The sequence below is a fragment of the Typha latifolia genome, chromosome 7 (genome assembly GCF_019914945.1).
Source record: "Typha latifolia isolate L0001 chromosome 7, TyphaL0001v2, whole genome shotgun sequence".
NCBI lineage: Eukaryota > Viridiplantae > Streptophyta > Magnoliopsida > Poales > Typhaceae > Typha > Typha latifolia.
The window spans coordinates 3,416,994-3,441,487 of record NC_133092.1 but is presented as its reverse complement, the minus strand read 5'-3'; the positions used below and the strand labels follow the sequence as shown (position 1 = coordinate 3,441,487).

The 24,494-nt window shown below is 36.5% G+C and overlaps 2 protein-coding genes across 4 annotated transcripts; both read left to right on the top strand.

Moving 5' to 3' along the window:
* Positions 1–1,508: 1,508 nt before the first annotated feature.
* LOC140792965 (DNA polymerase alpha catalytic subunit) lies at positions 1,509–14,456 on the top strand. 2 transcript variants are annotated; one of them, XM_073144232.1, is made up of 31 exons: positions 1,509–2,724; positions 3,239–3,409; positions 3,526–3,609; positions 3,723–3,797; positions 4,643–4,707; positions 5,302–5,392; positions 5,557–5,742; positions 5,946–6,109; positions 6,220–6,334; positions 6,557–6,736; positions 6,811–6,924; positions 7,059–7,178; positions 7,249–7,569; positions 7,712–7,804; positions 8,249–8,367; positions 8,468–8,540; positions 8,668–8,724; positions 11,058–11,150; positions 11,308–11,430; positions 11,508–11,605; positions 11,696–11,741; positions 11,948–12,061; positions 12,158–12,238; positions 12,514–12,618; positions 12,705–12,794; positions 12,868–12,944; positions 13,018–13,240; positions 13,324–13,377; positions 13,508–13,627; positions 13,729–13,803; positions 13,889–14,456. In XM_073144232.1, exons 1-31 carry the CDS (start codon positions 1,651–1,653, stop codon positions 14,033–14,035), a joined length of 4,548 nt encoding a protein of 1,515 aa, XP_073000333.1. In that variant the 5' UTR covers positions 1,509–1,650; the 3' UTR covers positions 14,036–14,456. The 2 variants fall into 2 exon arrangements, 1 of the variants encoding a protein (XP_073000333.1); XR_012109852.1 differs by lacking the exons at positions 13,729–13,803; positions 13,889–14,456 and having other exon boundaries at positions 13,018–13,139; positions 13,293–13,377; positions 13,508–13,524.
* Positions 14,457–15,737: 1,281 nt separating this feature from the next.
* On the top strand, positions 15,738–23,277 carry LOC140792370 (protein S-acyltransferase 8-like). 2 transcript variants are annotated; one of them, XM_073143331.1, is made up of 6 exons: positions 15,795–16,048; positions 17,624–17,809; positions 21,012–21,123; positions 21,214–21,260; positions 21,467–21,700; positions 22,477–23,277. In XM_073143331.1, the coding sequence occupies exons 1-6, from the start codon at positions 16,010–16,012 to the stop codon at positions 22,975–22,977; spliced, it is 1,119 nt and encodes a 372-aa protein (XP_072999432.1). In that variant the 5' UTR covers positions 15,795–16,009; the 3' UTR covers positions 22,978–23,277. The 2 variants fall into 2 exon arrangements, with proteins under 2 accessions (XP_072999431.1, XP_072999432.1); XM_073143330.1 differs by having other exon boundaries at positions 15,738–16,048; positions 21,012–21,260.
* Positions 23,278–24,494: the final 1,217 nt, after the last annotated feature.

Here is a 24,494-nt window from a genome sequence, read left to right as displayed (position 1 = left end):
TTGGCCTTAAAAAGAGCAAGGAAAAAGACTCTCTTGGCGTCAACCTTTAATCAATGCATCCCTTGATTAACGTTTCCCTTTTCCACTCTCACGCTGGAGATCTGGGCCTCTCGATTGTACCATTTGGCGAGGAAATTTAGGTGCAATCAATACTAACACTCCCCAGGAAAACGAGCTGGTTGATTGAGAGAGTCACCTCATAAAATGTTTGGATTAATCTTTTTTAGGGTTCGAAATCTGATCCATTTGATGAATTAATGGTTTCTGTAGAATAGAAAAATGCCTTTTTTCTTATATATCAATCGAGAGTATTTATTGAATATGTAATTTATACAAGCATGTCTCTTTCTCATGGTCTCCTTTTCAATTTATACTAATTACCATGAAGAGTGCGTGTGAGTTGTTGAGCATTTGCATGGCTGTTCGCCACCAAAAGACTCGGGCAATCAGGAGATTGTAATGCTAATTGCTTTTTTAATTCAAAACACTAACTAGTTATACTGTTTTTTATAACTAGGATAACTTATATGGTTGGGTAAAAATATAATATTTGTTATAATAAATATTCATAAAATATCTTAGATATCTTAGATCAGACTACAATAAAACCAGTACTGTTAACATTTAGACAAATAATTTAATAAGAACTATAATTTTTTTTTTCTAATTCAACTGTTGAGATTTTAAGATTAATTAATACTAAATAAAATTAATCGAATGCAACCGAAGGATAAATTAGTTATCTTTTATTTCTCTTTCTTAGCTGGTCTAATTTTTATAAAAAATAAAAAAAATAGACTTATGCAAATTATATTATATATCATTCACGAGATTAAAATTATTTTAAATAACTAAATAGTTTAGTTTGTATCGAGTCATTGCTCTAAAATTTAAGTTTAGCAATCTTTCATACAACATTAACCACTTTAATCCTATCCTGGATATACTATCATACTAAGATTTCTACTTAGCTTTTCAACTAAAAAAACTGTGAATAATGATAATGGAAATTTTGTCATCAGATAATTAACTCAACTAATTATTTTCGGCTTGGTTGAGCCTTATTTGCTTTGAGTTTAAAAATATTTTTTGAACTAGTTTACGAACCCTTAAACCGGTTAAGTAATCAAACATCTTTTTATCTTTTTTATATTTTATTTTTTTAAAAAGTTAAAACTAAAAAATAAGATTAACTAATCAAATTAAAGATTAGTCTCAAACCAAACAAGATATAATGATATGTCCAGCCCTCGGACGTAGTTAAATAAAAATTACATTACTCTACTCGGGAGTCGGGAGTTGGGAGTTGTTTGCTATAATATGCGTATAAATGGCTCCATTTCAAAGGCTGTGCAACTAAATGGGCCTTACATGGGCTAATGGGTTATATATGGGGAATGGGGGCCATTTGTCAAGTTATATCCTGTGTCGTCGAACTATAAGTGCAATATCCCCGTTTGCTGTTAGCGTTTGATTATCGGATCCTCTCTTTCTACCATCCTTTTCTTGATTACAATGTAGAAGCCCTAGTGTCCTTCGTTTAGTTTTGGCGCCAAAGCTCGACTCCTTCCCGCCAAATCAAACCGCACACTGCGATTTCCCGATCAAGCGGGCAATCTCGATCTTCCGAGAGAGAGACAGAGAGAGATAATGGCGGATTCTACCTCCGCCTTCGGCCGCCGGAACCGGTCCAAGGGCATGGAGGCCGCCGCCCGCTCCGCGGCCCTCGAGCGCCTCAAGGCCATCCGCAGCTCCGGCGGCCGCCGTTCCGACTCCTCCTCATTCGAGGTCAAGATGGAGACACCTATCTACGATACGCTCCCCGAGGAGGATTACGCGGCCCTCGTCGCCCGCCGCCGCGACGAGGCCCGAGCCTTCATCGTCGACGACGATGGCCTCGGTTACGCCGACGAAGGCCAGGAGGAGGACTGGTCCCATCCCAACGTACCGTTCTCCTCCGAAGAAGACGAGGACGACGGCGAGGCCCGGCCCAAGAAGAGGAAGGCCGCGGCCAAGAAGGACTCGACTGTCAAAAAGCCGCCGCCTTTACCGCTCTCGGCGGGAAAGCAGCGGCTCTCGGCAATGTTCACATCATCGGTGTTCAAGAAGAACGAGCGGGCAAAGTCTGCGTCTTTGTCGTCCGATAGCATCGTCGACGATGTGATCGCCGAGTTCGCACCTGATGAGAACGACCGGAAGGAGAGACGGACGGTTAGGAGTTCTATTATGCCGCTTCCATTGCCAGTGATTCAGGTTAAGATCGAGCCTCAGCCTATTGATGTTGGAAATCCAAATGTGGAGGTCAATTGTGTTGAATCAGAGACTAGTTTCGAGGAAAATGGTGCTCCTGTGGAGGTGCAAGAAGAAGTCGTTACAGATTCTCAAATTAAATCAGTGAGCAATGGAATTTCAGATGCAGTGAAGTCTGATGCCAATGGAGATGTGAAGGTGGAGAAGGGGAAGAGTGAGAAAAGGAATTCCTTTAATGCAAAGATCAAAGTGGAAGCAGATGGGAGCGTGATGAGTGCGACAGCTGGTTGGAAGGCGGTATGTGGAGAAGAGAGGAATGGTGGAGGTGAAGGAGGGGTGGTCAAATCCATTGGCGATGATGATGATAAGTCAGAGTTTATGCTTGATTCGGATGGGTCGCTGCCTTTCTACATACTTGATGCATACGAGGAGCCGTTTGGGGCTAACTCTGGCACTATCTATCTATTTGGGAAGGTAAATTATTTTCTCTATGTTTCTTTCACCTGAATCCATTATTAGCACGGCTTACTATAAAATTGTTCTTGCCTACAAGAAGCATGGGTGGGGAGGAAAGAAACTCACTTTAACACCCTGTGAATCGGTCTCATTGGACTGAAGACTTACTTGCGAGTGGTGGGAGAAATATAACGTTTAACTATCCTTATGTCTATGTAAATGGCTATTCCATGCGAGATATATCTTGCTATTAGGGCTGTCTAGATATGCTGTGTTCTGCCAAATTTCATTCAAATGATCTGTTTGTTTATTTATTGTTTCTTGTCTTTCCCTTTGAATCTTCCTGAGTGCTCTTGATAGTTTTTGCTGAACGGCGAAATATTATTAAGTGCCACACATTCTTGTGAAGTTTCATATCTTATTTAGAAGTATCTTACTCAAAAGTAATTGCATTTTCCTCTTAGTTCCTTGCGTGGCACACCCAAATCCAAATGAAAAGATCCTATTAACTTGTCGGTGGCATTATTGTCAGGTCAAAACAGGTAATGCGTATCAGAGTTGCTGTGTGATTGTAAAGAATCTCCAAAGATGTGTTTATGCAATTCCAAACAGCTCTGTGTTTCCAAGCTGTGCTGTAGGGGAGACTATGAGGAAATCCAAAGACTTGCATGATTCCGCACCGTTATTTCGGGCAACCCTACAAGTAAGAATGCTCGCGCAGACTGCTTCATAGAATTGCTATTAACTTGTAATTGTACCACATCATTTTATGTAATGTTCACTGATGGTTCCAACATTCATCTCATACTCTCTCTCCAGGAAATGGCATCAGGATTAAAGAGCGAAATAACGAAAATATTGTCAGATCTTAATGTATCATCTTTTGTCATGACACCAGTTAAGGTTTGTAAGCTTCCATGCTAAACAATTAATTACAATTTATGGAACTTTGATCATGTACTCACTCTTGTTTACTTCCCATTGAAATTTTGTGATCATACTTTGTCCTAGTTCAGAGGAATTATGCGTTCGAGAGGTCTGATTTACCTAGCGGAGAGCAGTATGTTCTTAAGATTAACTACCCATACAAGGTACTTTTCTCCTTCCACACTTTCCTTTTCATTGCATGTGATATGCTTATCTATAAATGAAGATAAGGTTATGCACATCTTCCTTTCCCAGGAAACCCTTTTCTTTATCACCATCATATAGTGCCTATTTATCATATCAATAATGCAACATCACTTCCTCGTAGTCAATAATATTGATGCTTCCATTTCCATCCTTTCATAAGATAACATCTTTCTTGCTCCTTATATGGCAATACACGTTTCTAGTGATTTAAGAGAAAGTGAAAGAAGTACCCTTGTTCTTGAAACTAGTATGCTAATTCTTTGTTTTATCTTCAACCTGATAGATCTACGGACTTTTCTTCTCTCTCTCTCTCAAAAAAAAAACTTCAACCTGAAAAATCTATGGACTTTTCTCTCTTCAAAGGAAAATATTCAACCTGATAAGATGCTAATTCTTAGGTTAGTATTTAACTTGGTACACTAGAATTGCAACATTATTATGAAGTGCAGATGATGTGAGTAGTGAGTACACCTGCTCCAAAGACGTTTACTTTTTATAACTGTTTTCTATTGAGCGACACAGAGGATGCTAATATCATTCCGCCTAAAAGGTAAGTAGATTTTCCATCAAGCTTTATTGTTGGTCTCCCTTCAAGTACGGAATTTGGTATAGACTCTAGAACACAGCTCAGTTGAGTTCAGGAGGCCATATGAAAAGAATTGATGAATTTTCATTGATAAATATACTTGGTTTCTTCACCCACAAAATGGCAACTTTTTTTATTTTTTCTTGGTTTGGCAATATGAGCATTTGTTTCTTTTTGCAACTTGTTTAAGTACCTATACTATCAGATATTTGCCAGGATCCAGCACTTCCAGCGGACATTAAAGGAGAGCATTTCCTTGCATTACTTGGTACACGAAACAGGTATGATAATTATACACATCTATTTCTTTTGCATAAAATAAAGAAAAGTTCCAACAAGAATAGCTTGCATTATTGTTCATTAACTCTTGCTGGTCATAATCTGTAAGACCCTTGTCAGGTCAAATCTACATGTAATAAAATACATATGAACCTAATTATATTACTGTTGGGAATTGCAAGCTTATCATCTTCGTTTCTATTGCATATCATGTTATTTGAATCAGGAGGCAATTATGGGATATTGAAGCTTGCAGCAATGACAGAACATCTGAAAGCTTCTTATTGACATAGCTGTATTTTCATACTTCAACTATCTTTAGTGAATCTAGCTGTGTTTTGGACTCTCAACTTCTAGAAAAGCTAGCTCTAAAACCATGTCAAATGACCTATCGATTAAAAGTTTAAGATGTTAGATAATAGACTGACAATGTGTATCATATATTTAACAATCTTTAGTGAATTTATCCTTTTGTAGCCAAACATTGCAGCCACAGCAACCTTTGTATCTAATAAACTAAAACTTGAATGTCATAAGCTATGTTTGCTTCATGCATTAATTAAGTTGAGAAACTAACCAAGCGTTTTCTTTTCCAGTGCTCTTGAATTGTTTCTAGTCAAAAGAAAAATCAAAGGACCATCTTGGCTATCAATTTCAAAATTTGCAAGCTGTTCATTGTCTCAGCGGGTGCGAACTTTCCCTTTATTTCATAATACTTCTGTCTTTATCTATTGTTCAACCTTCTAGCTTTTGCCTGTCTCCATTGTTTATTTGAGACCTGGTAATTATCCAGTTTGTCAATTCATGCATATTTCTTGATAGTAGTGAGGTCTTGGTTGGCCGTGGAACAGGTCAGCTGGTGCAAGTTTGAAGTAATTGTTGATTGTCCCAAGGATATCTCAGTTTGCACTTCAAAAACCTTGCTAGAAGTTCCTACTGTCATTGTTGCTGCAATTAATCTGAAAACAATCATCAACGAGAAGCACAATGTTAATGAGATTGTCTCAGCTTCTGTCATCTGCTGTCACAGGGCAAAAGTAAGATTCTTCTTTTCTTTACTGTAGTTTTAAAAATCCTTTTCTCTTGGTCACGCATATATTTCATAGGTGTTGAGCTATGTTTTATGCAGTTATTGTAAATGTAACTGTCATTACTCTCATTGTAGCACTACACAGTAGATGTTTAGACTTTTAGTTATATTTGACATGCATTCATCCAATTATATATGGAAACCCTTCAGGTTGATGGCCCTATGGTGGCTTCAGAATGGAAGAGGAAGGCTATACTCAGTTACTTTACTGTTGTTCGCAAACTTGAAGGGGGCATATTTCCAATGGGTCTCATGAAAGAAGTTTCTGACAGAAATACCAAAGCTGGGGCAAACGTGTTGGCATTAGAGAGCAGGTGCCTGCTGTTTGTTATCTTGCTTCCTTTCTTTCTTATAAATCTAAATGGTTGATGTATATCTGCTGCTTTGCACTTATTCATTCTCTGAGTATCTGCATCTCTTGCAGCGAACGTGCTTTGCTAAATCGTTTAATGATTGAACTGAACAAATTGGATTGTGATGTTCTTGTTGGACACAACATCTCAGGGTTTGACCTTGATATTCTCCTCCACCGAGCTCAGGTTTGACTCTTCCATTGAGCTTCATATATCTTGTCTTATTTGTCAATCAAATAATCAGTCCACCATACACAAGAGGCACTGGACTTTTATAAGCTGAGGTTGCAATTAAAGTGGCACTTTGATCTGATCGAATTCAAAAGCTACCCAGTGTTAAGTGGCACTTTGACTTTATTAGACCTATCTCCTGAATAAGGATCTGATGCATGTATTCTCTTAATGCAGGTCTGCAAAGTTCCTAGCAGTATGTGGTCCAAGATTGGTCGTCTTAAGCGCTCTGTCATGCCTAAACTCACCAAAGGAACTGCCCCTTATGGTTCAGGAGCTAGCCCAGGAATGATGTCATGCATTGCCGGTCGTCTCCTATGTGACACTTATTTGTGCTCACGAGACCTCTTGAGAGAGGTATATGAATATTATATTAGACGGCTTAATTTGCTTGCCCAGACTTCCTGCTTAAATCTATTTTGCCTCTGTAGGTAAGTTACTCTTTGACACAACTGGCAAAGACACAGCTGAACAAAGACAAAAAGGAGATTCCTCCACATGATATTCCTTCCATGTTTCAAGATTCTGGAACTCTTCTTGAATTGGTATGATCTACCAACAACTTTAGCAATTGTTTTATCTTTCCCTGTTCAATTGCATTCCCTACTATCTGCATATAACTTGAGGATGCCTACCAATTGACCCATACTTTGAACTGAATTTTATTTCATGAAAATAGGTTGAATATTGCGAGACTGATGCCTGGCTATCTCTGGAGCTGATGTTTCACTTGAGTGTTCTCCCTCTTACTCGGCAACTGACTAATATCAGTGGTAATCTCTGGGGAAAAACTCTTCAGGTATGCCATCACATTATTTAATTGAAATTATTTAGATGTTCAATCAAGACATCATTTGTGACATTTTCAGGGTGCTAGGGCTCAACGAGTAGAATACTTGCTATTGCATGCTTTTCATGCGAAGAAGTTCATCGTACCAGACAAGATTCCGGCTCACAAGGAGTTGAACTCAATGAAGCGAAAAACTAATGCTAACCCACAGGGCGAGGATGCTGATGACTTAAATGTGAATGGTAATTTTCTTGATAATGAGATACAACATATCAATCAAGGAAAGGGAAGGAAAGGTCCTTCCTACTCTGGTGGCTTGGTATTGGAACCAAAAAAAGGTCTCTATGACAAGTATATTCTACTCCTAGACTTCAACAGCCTTTATCCTTCAATTATTCAGGTATTTGAACTTCTGAAATGTCTGAGATCTGTTATTTTTGTTTTATGTATTTCTAATTTTGATAGTGTGCTACAAATACGACTCATTATTAATCCTACTATGCTTTATATTCAATGACTAGTTCTATTATATTATTCAATAGGAGTACAACATCTGCTTCACTACAGTTGAACGATCTCCTGAAGGTCTTGTACCTACTCTACCATCCTCAAAAACTACTGGGGTTTTACCTGAGGTATATTTTTCACTGCGTATTGTTCAGATAATGAATTTCCATTTTCATATAATATTAGTCGAGCCATCATTGTGATTAGAATCCTTGCATCATCTCTTTATATGTCGGGAACATGATATGGAACTTAACTGGTTAGCTTTTGAAGCTCAATTTTGGATCTTTGGGGTTAACAATGTTCAAACTTATGGCTTTATTGAGTTATGCTGTCATTTCAGCTTAGGATAGTCTACTCTTCAGAAAATTCTTATTACTGTATAACTTAGTTTTAACCTGTCTCACTCCATGAGATAATATGTTGTCAGACCATTTCTAAGATAATACAAGTATCTGTTATTTTAACACTCTTAAAGTCGTTTAGTTGGCATTATACAAAACATAGTCTTTCTACTTTAATAGAATTCCTGTTACATATTTACTAGTTCTCTTAATCCTTTGTCCTTACAGTTGCTGAGGAATTTGGTTGAGAGAAGAAGAATGGTCAAGTCATGGCTTAAGACTGCTACCGGTCTCAAAGTTCAGCAATTTGATATTCAACAACAGGCACTGAAGCTGACCGCCAACAGGTCATGATCTTGGTCACTGCCGTCGGACTGTTAAAATTGTTGCTTTGCATTAGATGTACCTTATAAACTCTAACATGTTCTTTTAATGTACTTACTTCAGCATGTATGGTTGCTTGGGCTTTTCGAATTCAAGGTTTTATGCAAAACCACTTGCGGAGCTGATAACCCTACAAGTGAGTAAAACATTCTATTTCACAATAAATTTTGCCCTATCAGAAGAGAGAATGTGCAGACCTTAAAAATAGCTGACTGAAATCATATATATATATATTCTGAGTAATTCTTGGATGCATTCTGCAGGGAAGGGAGATCTTGCAAAGTACTGTTGATCTTGTTCAGAATAATTTAAACTTAGAGGTATTTACTTTGCCAATACTATGATTGTAAGCTTTCCATGATTTAAATTGATATTTCCTAGAATTCTCTTGACAAACCTGTGGCTAGAGGTTCGTCCTTTTGTGCGGAATGACCTTCCAAAGTTCCTCCCAAAGTTCCAATGAGTGCAATAATTGCATACATCTTGGAAATGCCCATATATGCCCATGCACTAGGTGATGCTTTTTTCTCCTCCAAGAGTACATGAAGTGTTTGCAGGATGCATTTGGTCTTTTATATCTCATGTGAAATTTCTGACTTTTGAGGGAACAATATATCAGTGAGCCTGAGTAGAGTGTTAATAATTGTTAACACCTAGAAAGCTAGAATTATAACTTATGCCTTGCTAACTTTATGGAGGTTGAAAGCTTAGTAGATTTTATGTAACTTTAGACTTGGTTATTAGCTTTAATTTAACTCTTTTCTGAGTTTACTATAGCGCCAGGTATTGTAGTAGTGACTAGTGCCAATGAATATTTTACTATTATTTTTTGAAGGAGCCCTAAATACTCTAGTTTAAGGTTTGATTAGGCTATTTAAAAAGTCTGATTAGGTTAATAGTGAAATTTTAGGGGAGACATAATTTCTAGTTTGACTAGGTTAAGAAGATATGGAACATCAAAGTCAAAGTTAAAACCAGATCTTACTTGAATTCTAAAAGCCAGATCCTATTAGGACTAAGAATATTGAATATTACTTGTACTATGCAAAGCTGAAATCAAGTAGAAGTAAAAAACCGATTATGAGTAGGAAGAGTAAATGTGGCAAAGACCATAATAATATTTTTTTAATGTGGCAAACTTTTTTCTGTTGATAGAAAATAACCACTGATCTGCCCAAACTAGATTAATTTATTTTATCAAGATGTAGAATTAAGAATTACTTATAATTTCTCCTGGCACACCAATGCTTGACTGATTTGCATGCATCCTGCACGATAAATTACTCTTGGAATTGAAATGCCTCTGTTTGGTTTGCAAGCTACAAATCGATTTCTCATACAAGTGCCATTATAGGCGGGCAATGCAACAGTTCAGCTCCTCTAAGTGCTGCATTATTTCTGAAATTGAGATCCAAGCACTTGGTTCTCGTCACATTTTGGTAGAAAGTATATTTCGTTAGGGAGCCTAGAACTCGCGTAAGTAATACTTAGATTTTTCTTGAGTGAAGTCTCTTTGCATCTAAGGTCTTCCAATTTAGTTTCTGACTTTCTTGTTTAGTCCTGGTCAATTGATTCTGCAACTCACCAACTATTCAAAAAGCTTTAAGCTGTTAGAGAATGGTGATTTTTATATTTTATATTTTAGGACTTCTCACTTCTGGGTTGAGACATTTTGATGAGTCTAAGAAGTGTACTTGATTTAAATTATATTTTAAATGACAAATGGGTCTGACATTATTCAAACTTAGAGGCATTTTAAATGACAAATGGGTTTGACATTATGCATCGCCGCCCACAACTTAAGTTTTTAACCCTCTCTCTCTCTCTCTCTCTCTCTCTCTCTCTCTCTCTCTCTCTCTCTCTCTCTCTCTCTCTCCTCTCTCGATGGCTAGGGCATGAGGCGACCGGTGATCGGCGATCGGCGACGAGGTCGATGGTGAGCAGCGATGCATTAGGAGGGGTGCCGTGCGGCACCCTCATGCCACGTGCCGGTCGGCACGGCCATTCTTGGATGATAGATTTTAAGAAAGAAGTTCTCTTTTGGGCAAGCGTGCCATCTCTCTTTCTTCCTATCTATTCTTTCCCTTTGAAATATTACTCTCTTCATCTTTGCCTTTTCATTGTAATTTTTATATGCAGAATAACACGGAAGTAGGAAGAAACATGTTCTTGTAGGATGCTTTTGACATTGTCCTGGTCACTCCAGCCATTTCTTGAAGATGACTTTTGTGAGTCATGTAGGGAATGACACTTGTAGTTTTAGCCTTCTATGAGTAACACATGTCTTACATAAGAATGAATTGGACTAAGCACTCTTCCCTTTGTTATTATAGCCATCCATTAACTCTTTATGAAACGACAACCCTTTAAATTATTAAATCCTATCCATGCTCATTTACCAACACAAAATAATTTTTCATGTGAATGCATATATACGTAGTTTTATCTCCGGTCCTTTAAATTGAATGTCCGGCCTATCAAAATAATCATTTTGCAGCTTATGTCCTCTTTGTTCTCATCCTTTACACAGCAACATATGTAGGGACCAACAATCAGTTTTGAAATCTGCAGCATCTGAAATTTTGCCAAGAGGAGCAAAATGAGAATCCTAAACTTTGTTTCTGTTGATTGTTATTTTCTTTTTGTTGAACAGGTGATTTATGGGGATACAGATTCTATTATGATCTATAGTGGGCTGGATGATATTTCTAAGGCAAAAGCAATTGCTGGAAAGGTCATTCAGGAGGTAAGGCCTGTCTAATTATCATGCCTCATAAATCCTTTAAGAGAACGATATGCTATGCTAGCTGTCGATTTAGAATTTAGAAAAATAAGAAGACATCTTATTTGAACACATGGTATATTAGATACTGGTGAAAATTTACTTCTGAATTCTGATGCAGGTCAACAAAAAATATCGTTGTCTAGAGATTGATCTTGATGGTTTGTACAAGAGAATGCTTCTTCTCAAAAAGAAGAAATATGCTGCTGTGAAAGTGCTATTTAAAGATGGGATACCATATGAGGTTAAGTTGAATATATCCATTTTTGCGTCATTAAATTGCACAAATGTCTCTCTCTCCTAATATCTTATTTGATCCAGGCCATTGAGCGCAAGGGCCTTGATATGGTTCGGCGTGACTGGAGTTTGCTATCAAAAGAAATAGGGGATTTTTGCTTGAGCCAGATATTATCCGGAGGGTATGCAAGTGCATTTGCACACTCATCAATGTCACAATCAATGATTTCAGTGTCTTTCCCAATTTGTGTATGACTTACCAATTACTGCAGGACCTGTGAGGATGTCATTGAGTCAATCCACAATTCTCTTATGAAGGTCAGGATGCACATACTAATTCTTAAGTTCTTCTAGGTGTCATGTAGTTTCTAATTGAGTCATTTTTGTTCTATGGTTAGTCTTATTTCTGGATGGTAGTGGAATTATTCCTGATTTCCTCAACTTTCAATACAGAAGCTTTGTTTTCATTTATAAATAAAACATGTGATCTTTGAACTGACTTCATACTTCTCTATTTGTTACAGGTTCAAGAGGAAATGAGGAATGGTGAAATAACGCTTGAAAAATATATCATCACAAAGACCTTAACAAAACCACCAGAGGATTATCCAGATGGTAAAAACCAGCCGCACGTTCAGGTCAGACCACTTCTTTATACTTGTCTATGTGTGAATGACATGCAAACCAATGAGATTTACCTATGCACTAGTGTTCATATTTACTTGTCTCTTTAGGTGGCTTTGAGACTGAAGCAAAATGGTTACCCAGGTTGCTCTGCTGGAGATACAGTTCCTTATATCATTTGCTGCCAGCAGGTATAAGTAGGCATCATTGCTTTGATATATATACTCATGTATTTGCTAAGTTGTGGAGAAAGAGGGTCTATTTCTTTATTATCTGACTCTGTGTGAAACAGTGAAAGTATTTGCTTCATATTTGAGGCATTGCTTGTAAAATTTAGAGTCATCAGATATGCCTGTCTCTGGCAGTTTCAATATATTAACTGACAATCAGAGATGTCACAGTGAGGTGTTTAGCTCAGCAAAGCCATTATGATATTTGATTTTACTTTTGTTACCATTTTGGCTAGGGTACAACTTCTACTGGAATAGCTCAAAGGGCTAGGCATCCTGATGAGCTGAAAAGAGACAGTGGCAACTGGATGATTGACATTGACTATTACTTGTCACAACAGGTTTCTCTTTTACATATTCCTTTTATTCTACATATACACACACACGTACTTCGACAGCATGATCTAACTGATATCTCTTGTTTTAGATTCATCCTGTCGTATCACGTTTGTGTGCGTCCGTTCAGGGAACCAGCCCAGCTCGTTTGGCTGAGTGTCTAGGACTTGATTCCTCTAAGGTGCTCCGTCAAGCTAGTAATCCATCTTTCATTGTTGTAGTCCTCTTCTCAGGATTTTTTTTTTTGTTCTTAGTTTCAATCGAGAGCAGCTGAATCTGATAATCAAGATCCTTCGACTATGCTTTTATCTGTAATTGATGAAGATCAAAGGTAAATATTTTGACAGATGAATAAATGATCTTAGGTATTTGAGAAAATTTGTGACAAAAACCAACACATGCAGGTATCACGGCTGTGAGCCACTAAGGTTATCATGTCCAAGCTGTTCCAGTACTTTTGAGTGCCCCCCTGTATCCAGTCTACTTTCTACGTCAAGCAATGTAAGCCAACCAGATTCAGAAACAGGTAAGGAATGCAATCGTAACTTCTGGTGTAGAATGCGTTGCCTAAGATGTTCGGATGATGTTGATGGCTGTAGAATATCTCCAGCCATGCTTGCTAACCAGGTGCAGAAATTTTGAAGTTATGAATTTATGATAGTGCGTCACACATGTTTAGGGAACTAACAAGAAGACTGCTGCACATGCAGATTAAAAGGCAGGCTGATAATTTCGTCTCTTTGTACTACAAAGGAGTTATGATGGTAAAAAGTGATTTATACTTGCCATGTTTTTCACTTTATTTGTTATTCTCAAATGCCACATTGGAAGTCTATATCTCTTGATCAGCCTTGAGGAATTCATAGTTACATGTTATTTGATCACTTATGCCAGTGTGATGATGAAATGTGCAAATATACCACTCGCTGTTTGAACCTTCGGGTTGTTGGTGATTCAGAGAGAGGTACAGTCTGTCCAAACTACCCACGCTGTAATGGCCATCTCATCAGACAGGTTAGTTTCATGCAATATCATGTTTTATCTTATCTTCATGCATAATTTGCTGCTTCTCTTTTATGAATTGACATTCATTGGTGCTGTTTATTTTTTTACAGTTTACAGAGGCAGATCTGTACAGGCAGCTGTCGTATTTCTGTTATGTGTTGGATGCAGCAAGGTGCCTAGAGAAGGTTATTTTTCATCTCAAGTAATCTAGTTTATTTCCTTCATTATACTTTCCATGCCTTAGCACCTAAAATAATGTTGTGACTGCAGCTGGATCAGAAAACCAGGCCGTCTTTTGAGAAGGAGTTTGCTGCAATCCGTCAAACTGTTAGTTTAGCTGCTTCAGTGATACAGAAAATCCGAGATCAATGTGCCTATGGGTGGGTACAGCTTAAGGACCTCACAATCTCAATCTGATGGTTGGAGCTTATCATCTAGGTCCAAGACTTGTAAGTCAAGGAGTAATGCAGGATCCCCGATAATTTGAATTTCACAACTTGATTCGAATGACAAGTTACAGATGAAGGAATTTTAACAGACCAATTCTTGGAGGTCCTGGATTTCTTCCTTAAATGTTACACCTGATGACTAGTTACAAAATAAAAAATTATAGCTGGGCTCTTCAACCCATTCAAAAGAACAAGATCCAGAAGAAGGAATTCGGCCTTGACAGGGAATAAATTCGTGAGGTCCAGGTTTCTTCCTTAAAAGATTAGGTCTTGATTTGCCCACCGATGTTGAACCAGATCTTACTAACAATGTGGTCGTCAAATGTATTTAACTTTTAACAGTTCTGGGAATCATTCTTTTCTATATGTAGCACATGAGTTGGTTTCCATGTCTTCGATTACTATTGCCGTTAATCCTCTATCAAAAGACGTTAGATTATGAGAGAAAATGTGCATAGGTGTCAGATAACACAAAGAATTTAAGACTCATTACTCTTTTTCTTCTGTGGTACTTATAGTTAATCACTTGGGCATAATGTTGGATTTCAAATTAAATAATGCTCATATGTGATGCATCTTTTACACCATCTGCCAAATTAGTGATTCGTTTTACAACATTGATGACATTGGAAGATGCTCGACCACAATCTTTTGGGTTAATCACGTGTATACACATGCACTCAAGTCTTAGTATAATCTTTTCTTAATCATTACAGTATTAAATCCGTAACTAAATCCCTCTAATGAATCAGCTTAGAGGTAAGTGTGGACCTCAAAGGATTGCATATGCTACTTAACAAATAAAATCCAGCTTGAGTAGTAGTCAGAAGAATACCCGACTCTCTTTCTCTTAATTATATAAGTTGGTTAGTGCTCCATCTACAAGTGCCAATAGATTTCTAGAGATTATAAAATGGTAGAAGCTTCTCTTCCGACCTGCCAATGATTAAAATAAAAATATCATGTAAGAGGAATTCAGCTTAGAATATATGCTTTCTTGAATAGTTGGTCTAACTTTTAACGTATACGATGGTTCTGATTCATAGGCCAAAATATCAATCCCATATCGTAAGAAATCCCAAAGATTTTTGGTCTTAGCCTATTATTTGTTATCGTTCGTAGACATAGTATGAAATATATTATAAACTACATAAGGTTGCGTAAGATTTGGTTTAGATTACAACCTCTTCTCTGTTCAGTCTAAAGCGAGAAAGGAGGAGGAAAGAGAAAGATGCTGACTTCTTTAAGGGAACCCATGAACTAAGTAGTAATGTGTGATCATGTGAGAATCAAATTAATGGATGCCACTTGGACACTTTAAGCGTACCCTTTTACAAGTTCCATGTTTTTTGATCAAATCACTTAACTTAATATCTTAGTCAACCAAGATATTGACAAGACAAGTACAATCCTTTGTGGTACTAGGAAATATTTAGGCTTAACAAGGATTAATTAATGAGTAGTGCTTGGGTTAACTCTGAATAAGTAAGAAATCATAGTCATTAATTAATTAATCCCCTTCCAAAAGGAATAGCTTCCACATTGGACAAAGGCCAAAGAAAGGGGACCAATCGTTGGATGGCAAGCAAGAAATTACGATGCCAGTCCAAGGTTAATTTGGTCATCTTTTGCTCTACCCAAATCGAAGCCGTAGAGTAGATTACTAGATCGTGGCTAATTACCATACTTTTATTCTTATTATTATTATTTTCCAGCCAAAAGCCCTCGTTTTACAACTCACTCGCTGCGCTCTCGAGCAGCCTTTCTACCAATTTTGGAAGCCGCACAGAGGAGAAGAGAAGAAAGAGAAGGAGAGGAGAGAGGCGATTTGGTCTCTTCTTGGTTCGTTCCGTATCGATTTGGAGCGGCGGAGACAAAGATGTGGGGAGTTCTATATCATCGAGACTTTGCTGGCTTAACCGCAGAGAGGGTTTGATTTCTAATGGCCAAGCGCGTTTACCAAGCCTGGAAAGGAAACAATGCAAGTTTTTGAGGCTCCTTCTTGCTTATATCTAACTTTGTTTCGTTGTGGTTTGATTACTTGTTTGATTGGGGGTGTTTGTGCTGTTCGTGAGTCGATTTTAACAAGTGGGTGTGTGTTGATCTTTGTTGTGTGAGGTGGGTTTGAAGTTTGATTTCGTACTTTTGGGAGAGATTGTGGAATGGTGACTGCTCTTCTCTAGTTTGTAGTCGAGCTGGGTTATGTTCAAAGTGGTTATTTTGGTGGGTTTTTCTGTATAGAAGGTTAGGTGTTTGTGTTTGGTTGGTTCAAATACAATTTGTGGACTGTTGTTAGTTTCTACGAGATAATACTTGTCTTGTGTTCTCTAAAGCCTACCTAGTAAGTAGTAATGCCCAGTCCATTTATTGATGCTTTATTTGGTTTATTGTTCTAAACGTCGAGTTCATAGGGGGATTCTTACTTATTGCAGTCCCTAGGCCTGCCTTTTCATTTGGCTTCTTATAGTCAATTTCTTTGTTACTTGTAATCTGATTTCTAGTTGTAGTCATTTTGAAAGTTACGTTGGGTGTATATTGTTGATGGAGTTTTGAGTTATCATGCGTGAGAACACTCCCACATTGGAAAGAGAGCTGAAGTGAAAACGTTTGATTTATAGTATTAGGTACAGTGGCTTAACATTTTGTATAGAAAATGAGTTCCAATGTTTGTATCAAGTTACTTCTTATCCTCGTTTATAGTTGGCACCAGAGCCTTCTCAATTCTTTAAAGGCTCATTGATGTGGATAATGTCATAATGATAATCCATGTCAACTGCCACTTTTAGAACTTGCTTTGTCTTCTACTGATGCTTTAAACTTTGAGTTGTATTATATAGACAAATAGAACTTTGATGGACAAAGGGAAACTATGTCTACTCAGGTGAGAGGGGAAAGGTGAAAAGCAGAAATGTGTTTATAAGCTCCCATTTTCTTTATTTTGGTTCCGTAACTTATTCTTTTGAAATTTCTTCATATGTGTGTGAATGGAATACGAGGATTTAATATTTTTTTTACATGTGTAAGAAATTTGCTAATATAACTAAATCTCTTAATCATCTAGTTAAATTATCATACCATGACTTCTGTCATTTCCAGAACATTTACCATAACCTAAAAGCTGATCAGTCATCTCCAAGGCTGTACTATGTGGTGTTGACAATGCAATTTGTCATTGCTATTCTTGGCTTTCTAGCATGTAAGAGGATTGTCTGGATAAGATTGTTCTGATCATAAACCATTGCTTTGTATAACTTACATATCATATTTCTATCTGTATGGATAATATTATTTACAAGCTTTTGTATATTTCACAACTTTTCTGTTTATTGTGAGTTTTGTTCATGTAACAAGAACAGTGCTGAACTGCTTTATTATAACTTGCACTAAGTTTCTTATATGGTTCAGAATTTTTATGCACTTTATTGGATGTTTTATCAGTGGCATATTATGAAGTATCTTTTGACAAAATATCCACAATATTGATTATTTGATAGTCACTCAAACTTCATTATATCAATAGGAAGAAATGTTTAATTGCATTGTTTCTCTTTTGCAGAGGTTCATTTTTGGTGGCAGGTTGATATTTGGGCCTGATGCTAAGTCACTTTTTGTCACTGTTTCACTTATTGTTGTTCCAGTTGTGATCTTTTGCGTATTTGTTGCAAGACATCTTGTCCACAGATTTCCTGCATACGATGCAGGATATGCAGTTCTGGTGGTTGCAATAGTCTTTACAATCCATGTCAGTACTCTTTCTATAGCATAACTTCTAGTCTAGGGTCCATATTGTTGGATTTCTAATCTAGGGTCTATATTGTTGGATTTTATTTCCCACTTGCTGTAGAATGTAATGGACTAATAGGTATTTCCTTTACCTCAGTTAACCAATGTGGTAAAACATATAAGGTTTTTTTTCTTCTTCTGATTTTACTATGGTTATAGCTCATGCTTCTCTCTCTTTCTAATCGTATCCCTCGTTTTTTAAGTAAACAATAGTACATGATGATTTGCTTAAAATACAACATTTTTGTTACTTGACCAGCCATAGAGGAAGCAAGTACAGGAATTACACTAATCAATAAGAGTGATGAGGTCAAAAACTGCTTGGAGTACTGATTGGATGTGTGATCTTCTAAGATCATCTTGGTTGTTTTCCCATGGTTCGAAGTATCGATTGATATTGAGATGTATCGGCCCTGGTTTCGGCCTAGTATGGTTCAGTATCAGCCGTATCAATTGATATACATCGATTATATTGGCTGTAAATGCAAACTTTTGAATTTTCTTTTGTGCAGAATATATGTGGAACTCACCATAAGTTGCATCTAATCTAAATATAACTCAAGACGTTAACTATCAGTATCTTGATGTCTCGGGTACCACATTTTGTGCTTCCTTCATATTTTTCTCTTTTTTTTGTTGATGTTTTTTTTTTCTTCCTTCACTCCATTTTTTAGTTTTCTTTTGACACACCTATGCTTATCCCTGTTGCAAAGGTTTGCTAACCTCATCTACAGGAGGCTTTCTATCACCTCTGTTGTAGAGGTGATGATGGCGATAAGCACATATATTTATTAAATCCATTTAGAATTAGATATTGTTCTTAGTATTTTCACTCTTTGTACTATGTTATTACTATCTTGTTTGAGTAATCTAAATTTTCTTATCTTTGTTTTCCTCAACTTCTAAGATTTTTCTATAGTTTATATTATTATTTTTAGAATAATAATTAAAAAAGAGTCAAAAATTGATTCGGCCAATACATATCTTTTTTTTCTAATGACCAATATTGATACTTAGAAGTTAGAACCTTAGTTGGTCCTTACACTTTGTCGTTGACGAGTAGATGATATATGAATGGATTCGTCCTGCTGTCATCATCAAAGGATTAGTCATGATAGAAATACTTAGGGCATGGAATCGCTAATTCTACAACTATGAGCAGGAAAAAATTGACTTATTTTACATGTCCAATAAGCGTTATTATATCTTTTGTTGGAAATATGAATCTTAGTTGAGAGGTAGAAAGCATCTTATAATTGAATCATTTTATGTTTCCATTGTTGATCTGTAATCTGTAAGTACCTGCTTACTTAATATTATTAGCACTTATACGCTGATCCTACCACACCAAATGAGAAATATGGGAAGAGATGGATGGAGTATAATTTGAAAGCATCAGACGTGGAAAGTATATATTGGATTAAATTGGAACACTCCTTTTGGGAAAGAAAGTTGGTTTTGAGAGTTGGTGGCTGAATAGTGAGATTCAAAAAGCAATTGGTTTTTTAAAAGAACAATATAACCGAGAAAAGGCTTGAAATAGTGAAAAATGATGAAAGACACAAATGAGGAATGAATAAGCTAAGAAATTGGTTAATGCAGCTTTTTTGGCATATTATAATCTATTTCTATGCTAAGTATTTAAGATGGATAAGTCAATATACATAAGTAATTGAATTTTTTAAAGTAAGAGAAAGAAAGAAGGAATTAGATCAATGTTTGATGCATGAAATGAGAGGAAGAAATGGAAAGTGAAAGAATAATAAATATTAAGTAATACAGAGTTATGTATAGATTCATGAAATCAACTTATAAATTATAGTCTTTTGAAATAGAATAGTTGAAACATAAAATGAGTGTCAAAAATGATTTGGTTTTATGCTAAGTAGATTGACTACTCAAGATATTTACCTAAGGTTTTATTTAGAATAGTAGAAGTGAGGATGTTACTAACCGGCTTGACCCGATCCATAACGGTTTCTGGACAGATTTGAATATGGAACTTTGAAGATCAATGCCGACTGATCTAATTGTCAAAAGGACTTAAAATTTTGATGAGTTGTTCATTTGGAAGTTATAGATGCAACCTACTAAGATTTAATTAAACTAGAAAAGCAAATAAGATAAACAGACTCAACCTATTGAGTCCAATGACCCTATGGTGTGATATGATCTGACCTGGTTCGTATTAGAGAAAAAAAAAGACAAATATTGGCAATTGGATATGGTACTTATTGACTTGCAAAAAGCTTAGATAGAGTAAACATTAAGTTAGAAACTATGGAGAAAAATTGTAAGGATCTAAAGCTTCTTGAACAAGTAAGCTTTATATTGAGTATATGGAATGCAAGCTTAGTTAATCGAGATATCAAGATAGAGGATTCATGCTAAAAAATAACTTAAGAACCAATATTGCATGCAATGGGTAATTTATTGGGAAATCATTGAGGATAATGTTGGTCATTAGTAAGTGACATTCACTGATAACACTTGGTACAACAGAGAAGCTTGTGAGAAACAAGGTTGAAAAAAGAAATAAGATCAGTATAGCCCACTCCATGTAGTTTGGACTAAGGGATCGATATGTTTATGTCATTCTTAGTTTGCGAGAAATTTGTCTTAAAGTTCATTCCTTGTACTATACAAAGGAGTACTGTAACTGTGGTTTATAGTGAAGTTTCTTCTGTCATTACCAATAAAGACATTTGCTGTATCTTTGTGCATCATTTGCATGTTTTTCTTCATCTTGTTCATTTTTTCATTTGAAAAGTACCTTTTTAGAGATCTTTAGTTGTTCTCTTTTGCATGCTATTCTTCTTTTTGCTTTTTATGTTTACAAGTCCTCATGCTAGGCTCAGGAACAAAAAAGATAGGTTCTTATGATGCCAACTCTAAAGATCTTTTGCATAGCAGCCGCCTTTACATATGAAGAATCTGCATCTACTTAGATACATGCATTTTTATATGCATCTAGCAATATCTTAGTGGACACTGGTGATATTGTATACACAAAATGATAATTTTGTTAGATGTAAATAATGAGGTTGTATTGCCTGAACTTTAGTGATGGATTCCTCCATGTATTGCTGAGTGTTTGTTTATCTTGCATCCACTTAGACACCAAAATCACAGCTTGTTTTGTGTCAAACTCTGATTTCTAGGTGCTGTTATTGCTTTTTATTACTTCAGCTCGGGATCCTGGTATTGTACCTCGGGCTTCACATCCCCCAGAGGAACCCAATGTTCCCCGCACAAGAGATGAAATAGTTAACGGTAGGCTTGTGAAAGTAAAGTATTGTGAGACTTGCATGGTCTATCGGCCTCCTCGTTGTTCTCATTGCTCTATATGCAATAATTGTGTAGAGCGTTTTGATCATCACTGCCCTTGGGTTGGACAGTGCATTGGCCTGGTGAGTTACTCGTTTTCTCTGGTTATTACTTACTGGTTGTAGTTCATTATGGAGTATTTGTTGCCTTTGATATACTTAATTGACACTATTTTATGATTTAGTATTTTTTTATCTTGCATTTTCTGCCAATGTTTATGTCTTCTGATTTTATGATATACCTTTAAATTCATGTCTTCTGATTTTCTACTGGTATTTTTTTTTTGCAGCGCAATTACCGTTACTTTTTCTTATTTGTTTCTTCCGCAACTCTTCTCTGCATTTATGTATTTGCAATGTCGGCATTGTACATCAAGTTTCTCATGGGCGAGGATTATCCTACCGTATGGAAGGCAATGAAAGGATCTCCAGCATCTGTGGTGTTAATGATATACTGTTTCATATCTCTGTGGTTTGTTGGTGGTCTCACTGGGTTTCATTTTTATCTCATGAGCGTTAACCAGGTCAGTTTACTTCTATATGTAAGAAAGGTCGACTAGCATCTTGTCTTTTTCTACTAACTCATATATCTTATTGCTTGTTTTCACTTCCGCTATGCTTACAAGTTTAATGACCACTTCTCAACCTTTTCACATTAATATATCTTATACCACCTTTTCCTTTGGTCATTGTGTTTGTGTTAAATAGCAAGTCCTAATGGTTTGTGGGAGCTTCTTGCTTCAACACGGACTTACGAATACATCTTTTGTGCCCGTATTTGTTCATCCTAAGATTTTAGTTGTATCTTTCTAAATCTTCATTATAAGTTTATAACTTGCTTGCCAGCAGTTGAACAACAGTTGTATATGCTCTTCTTTTTCACTATTTGAATCTTGCCAAATCTATTTTATGCATAAGTAAATGTTTATGCAATATCTGATCTATATGTAATTCATACACACATTTGATTAGAATATTGAAGTTAGAAGATCAAGTTGAAATGTCAGGATCTTAGGATAGTTGGAATGATATCTCTAATAAAACTTGTATTGTACGATGGTATGCGCTAACAATTCTAGTAAAGTTAGTTCTTTTCTCTTTTCATGATACTGTGTGTAAATGTAGGAAAACTGTCTTGAAGTTCATGTGGATTTGCTATTCTAAATAATTTATTATTGCCAATTTATTTTCTGAACAACAGCATCTAAATATCTAGTGCAATGGAAATGCAACTTTTTTCCTCCTATGTTCTTTAGCTTGATTTCGTTGTCATAGTGAGTAATTATATTCAATTCATCAGACCACATATGAGAATTTCCGATACAGAGCTGACAATAGGGTCAATGTCTTTGATCGAGGTTGTCTAAATAACTTTCTAGAAGTCTTCTGCACGAAGATAAAATCTTCTAGAAACAAGTTCCAAGCCTACGTGCAGGATGAAGTGGCAAGACCAGTTCCAGTCACCTATGCTGTGCAGGTGGAAGATGAAGTACCTGGTGGTCCACGTGCAAAAGTTGAATATGATCTTGAGATTGGTGGTGATCTCTTGAAGATTTCTCAGCGTCGTGATTATGACGGGGTTGATGAGGAGATGGGTGGAAGAAACAGCAATGAGATGCAAAGTATGTTCTCAGACTCTGAAAGTGTCATTTCCGATAGGAACATTCTTGTTACCAGAAGTGAGGTACGGAATCTAAGTTGGGGACACAGAAGTGGGAACTGGGATATCTCGCCTGAAGTTCTTGCTGCAAGCGCATCACTCACAGAAGCTGGAAACCGAATCCAAATAGAACCAAACTAGTCAATTATACATTTTGTTTGGGTCTATATCAGCAATTTCCATCTTTTTCGAGTGGAAAGAAGGCAAAATTTGCTGTGGAGAGAAATTAATGCCTGGCGAAATCTTTCCCTGGCTGCTTTTTCGAGCTCCATTTTTTTGCTTGTCATAATTTAATGTATGTATTTGAGTCAAAGAAGTGGATTCCCTTACTCTTGCTGTTTATTTTGTACACTCTAATTCGGCGGTGTGGTTCATTCTTTCTGTAAAAGCAACTACTGCAGGATTTTCAAAGTGTTATTTATAATTCTTCTTTCTAACCAACATCAAAGCATGCCGTATGTGAGGATCAATGTAATCAGGCTCTTTCTTCTGCGGTACTATCAAGTCTCTATGGTTGAATGCTTCATGTCTCAATCCAGTGGTTCAACAATAGCCATTGCTTGAATGGACTGTATATTTGTGCCTACTTTGCTGCTTCCAAGTTTTGCCTTGGTTCTCATGGGACCATTTCTTGGCCTGCTTAACTGACATCTTAAAGAGGACAGCGAACCATTCATTCGCCTTCCCCGCTGCAGACGTCAACTCTGCAAGATTGAATTTATACTTCAATATTTTCAGCTTAAATTTAGTGGAGAGACTCAAAAAGTCTAAAAAGACAATGGCTTTGAAAGGGGAATCATTTAATTTCTACTTTCAAAAAAAAGGAATGCAGCTTCCAGGCCAAAGAAAGAATCAAAGAGTTGCATATCAAACATAGCTGTCAAATATGGAGAAGGAGAATAGCCGAATAGGTCAAGTGGTTTGTTCTTTGTTTGGATTGGATTCAAACTTTCGAGAACTTTAAAAAAATGATTGCAAAGGCACACGTTTCAACCAACGACAAACGAGTAGATAACATCAAACGACAGACATCCTCCTCGAGCAAAGAATGTTGACCCTGACCTCGTCTTATGGCTCATTAAAGTTCCAAGGCGCCTCTCCTTAAAAGATCTCTTTATAGATCTCAAAGATCGCAGCTCTTGAATGAGTGATCCTGCATTTATAGCATGCCATATATTTGGAGAGAAGTGAGAACCTAATACTTCGGGGTTTAGTTACACTTGTGTTCTAGTTTGATTTTAGTTTATCTCATTGTATTCCAGATCAACTTGCAACTCTTAATTTTTTTTCAATCCTAGAGTATAGTATAGTGCTTTATTGGTGTTAATATTTCTCGCGACGAATAAATAGTAGAATGACTAAAATATCTTTCTATTTATAAATCATACTATTTTTGTATAGAGATAATTAAGTCTGTTTTACGTTTTAGTTAACGGTTGATGAATTGTTGGAATTTGGTCAGTACGATTATGTTTGAAGTACATGATGGTAAATTAAAATTAAGCTAAATTATGAACGGATAAATTACAATTTTCTCTTTATTCTAATATTGGGCGACCTCAATTTTACAATAGCTATAAATTATTACTATAATTTTATTTAAAGAGAAATAAAATTTAATGATGTCACAATTAAATTGACACCAGCTAACATTCGAA

Bases quoted from the DNA above. Each gene is read 5' to 3' on its own strand.
- LOC140792965 (XM_073144232.1), top strand. From the start codon at position 1,651: ATGGCGGATTCTACCTCCGCCTTCGGCCGCCGGAACCGGTCCAAGGGC. The intron at 5,393-5,556 runs GTGCGAACTTTC...GCCGTGGAACAG, and splicing joins GCTGTTCATTGTCTCAGCGG to GTCAGCTGGTGCAAGTTTGA. The intron at 11,151-11,307 runs GTAAGGCCTGTC...ATTCTGATGCAG, and splicing joins CTGGAAAGGTCATTCAGGAG to GTCAACAAAAAATATCGTTG.
- LOC140792370 (XM_073143330.1), top strand. From the start codon at position 16,010: ATGGCCAAGCGCGTTTACCAAGCCTGGAAAGGAAACAAT. The intron at 16,049-17,623 runs GCAAGTTTTTGA...TCTCTTTTGCAG, and splicing joins AAGCCTGGAAAGGAAACAAT to AGGTTCATTTTTGGTGGCAG. The intron at 21,261-21,466 runs GTGAGTTACTCG...TTTTTTTTGCAG, and splicing joins TTGGACAGTGCATTGGCCTG to CGCAATTACCGTTACTTTTT.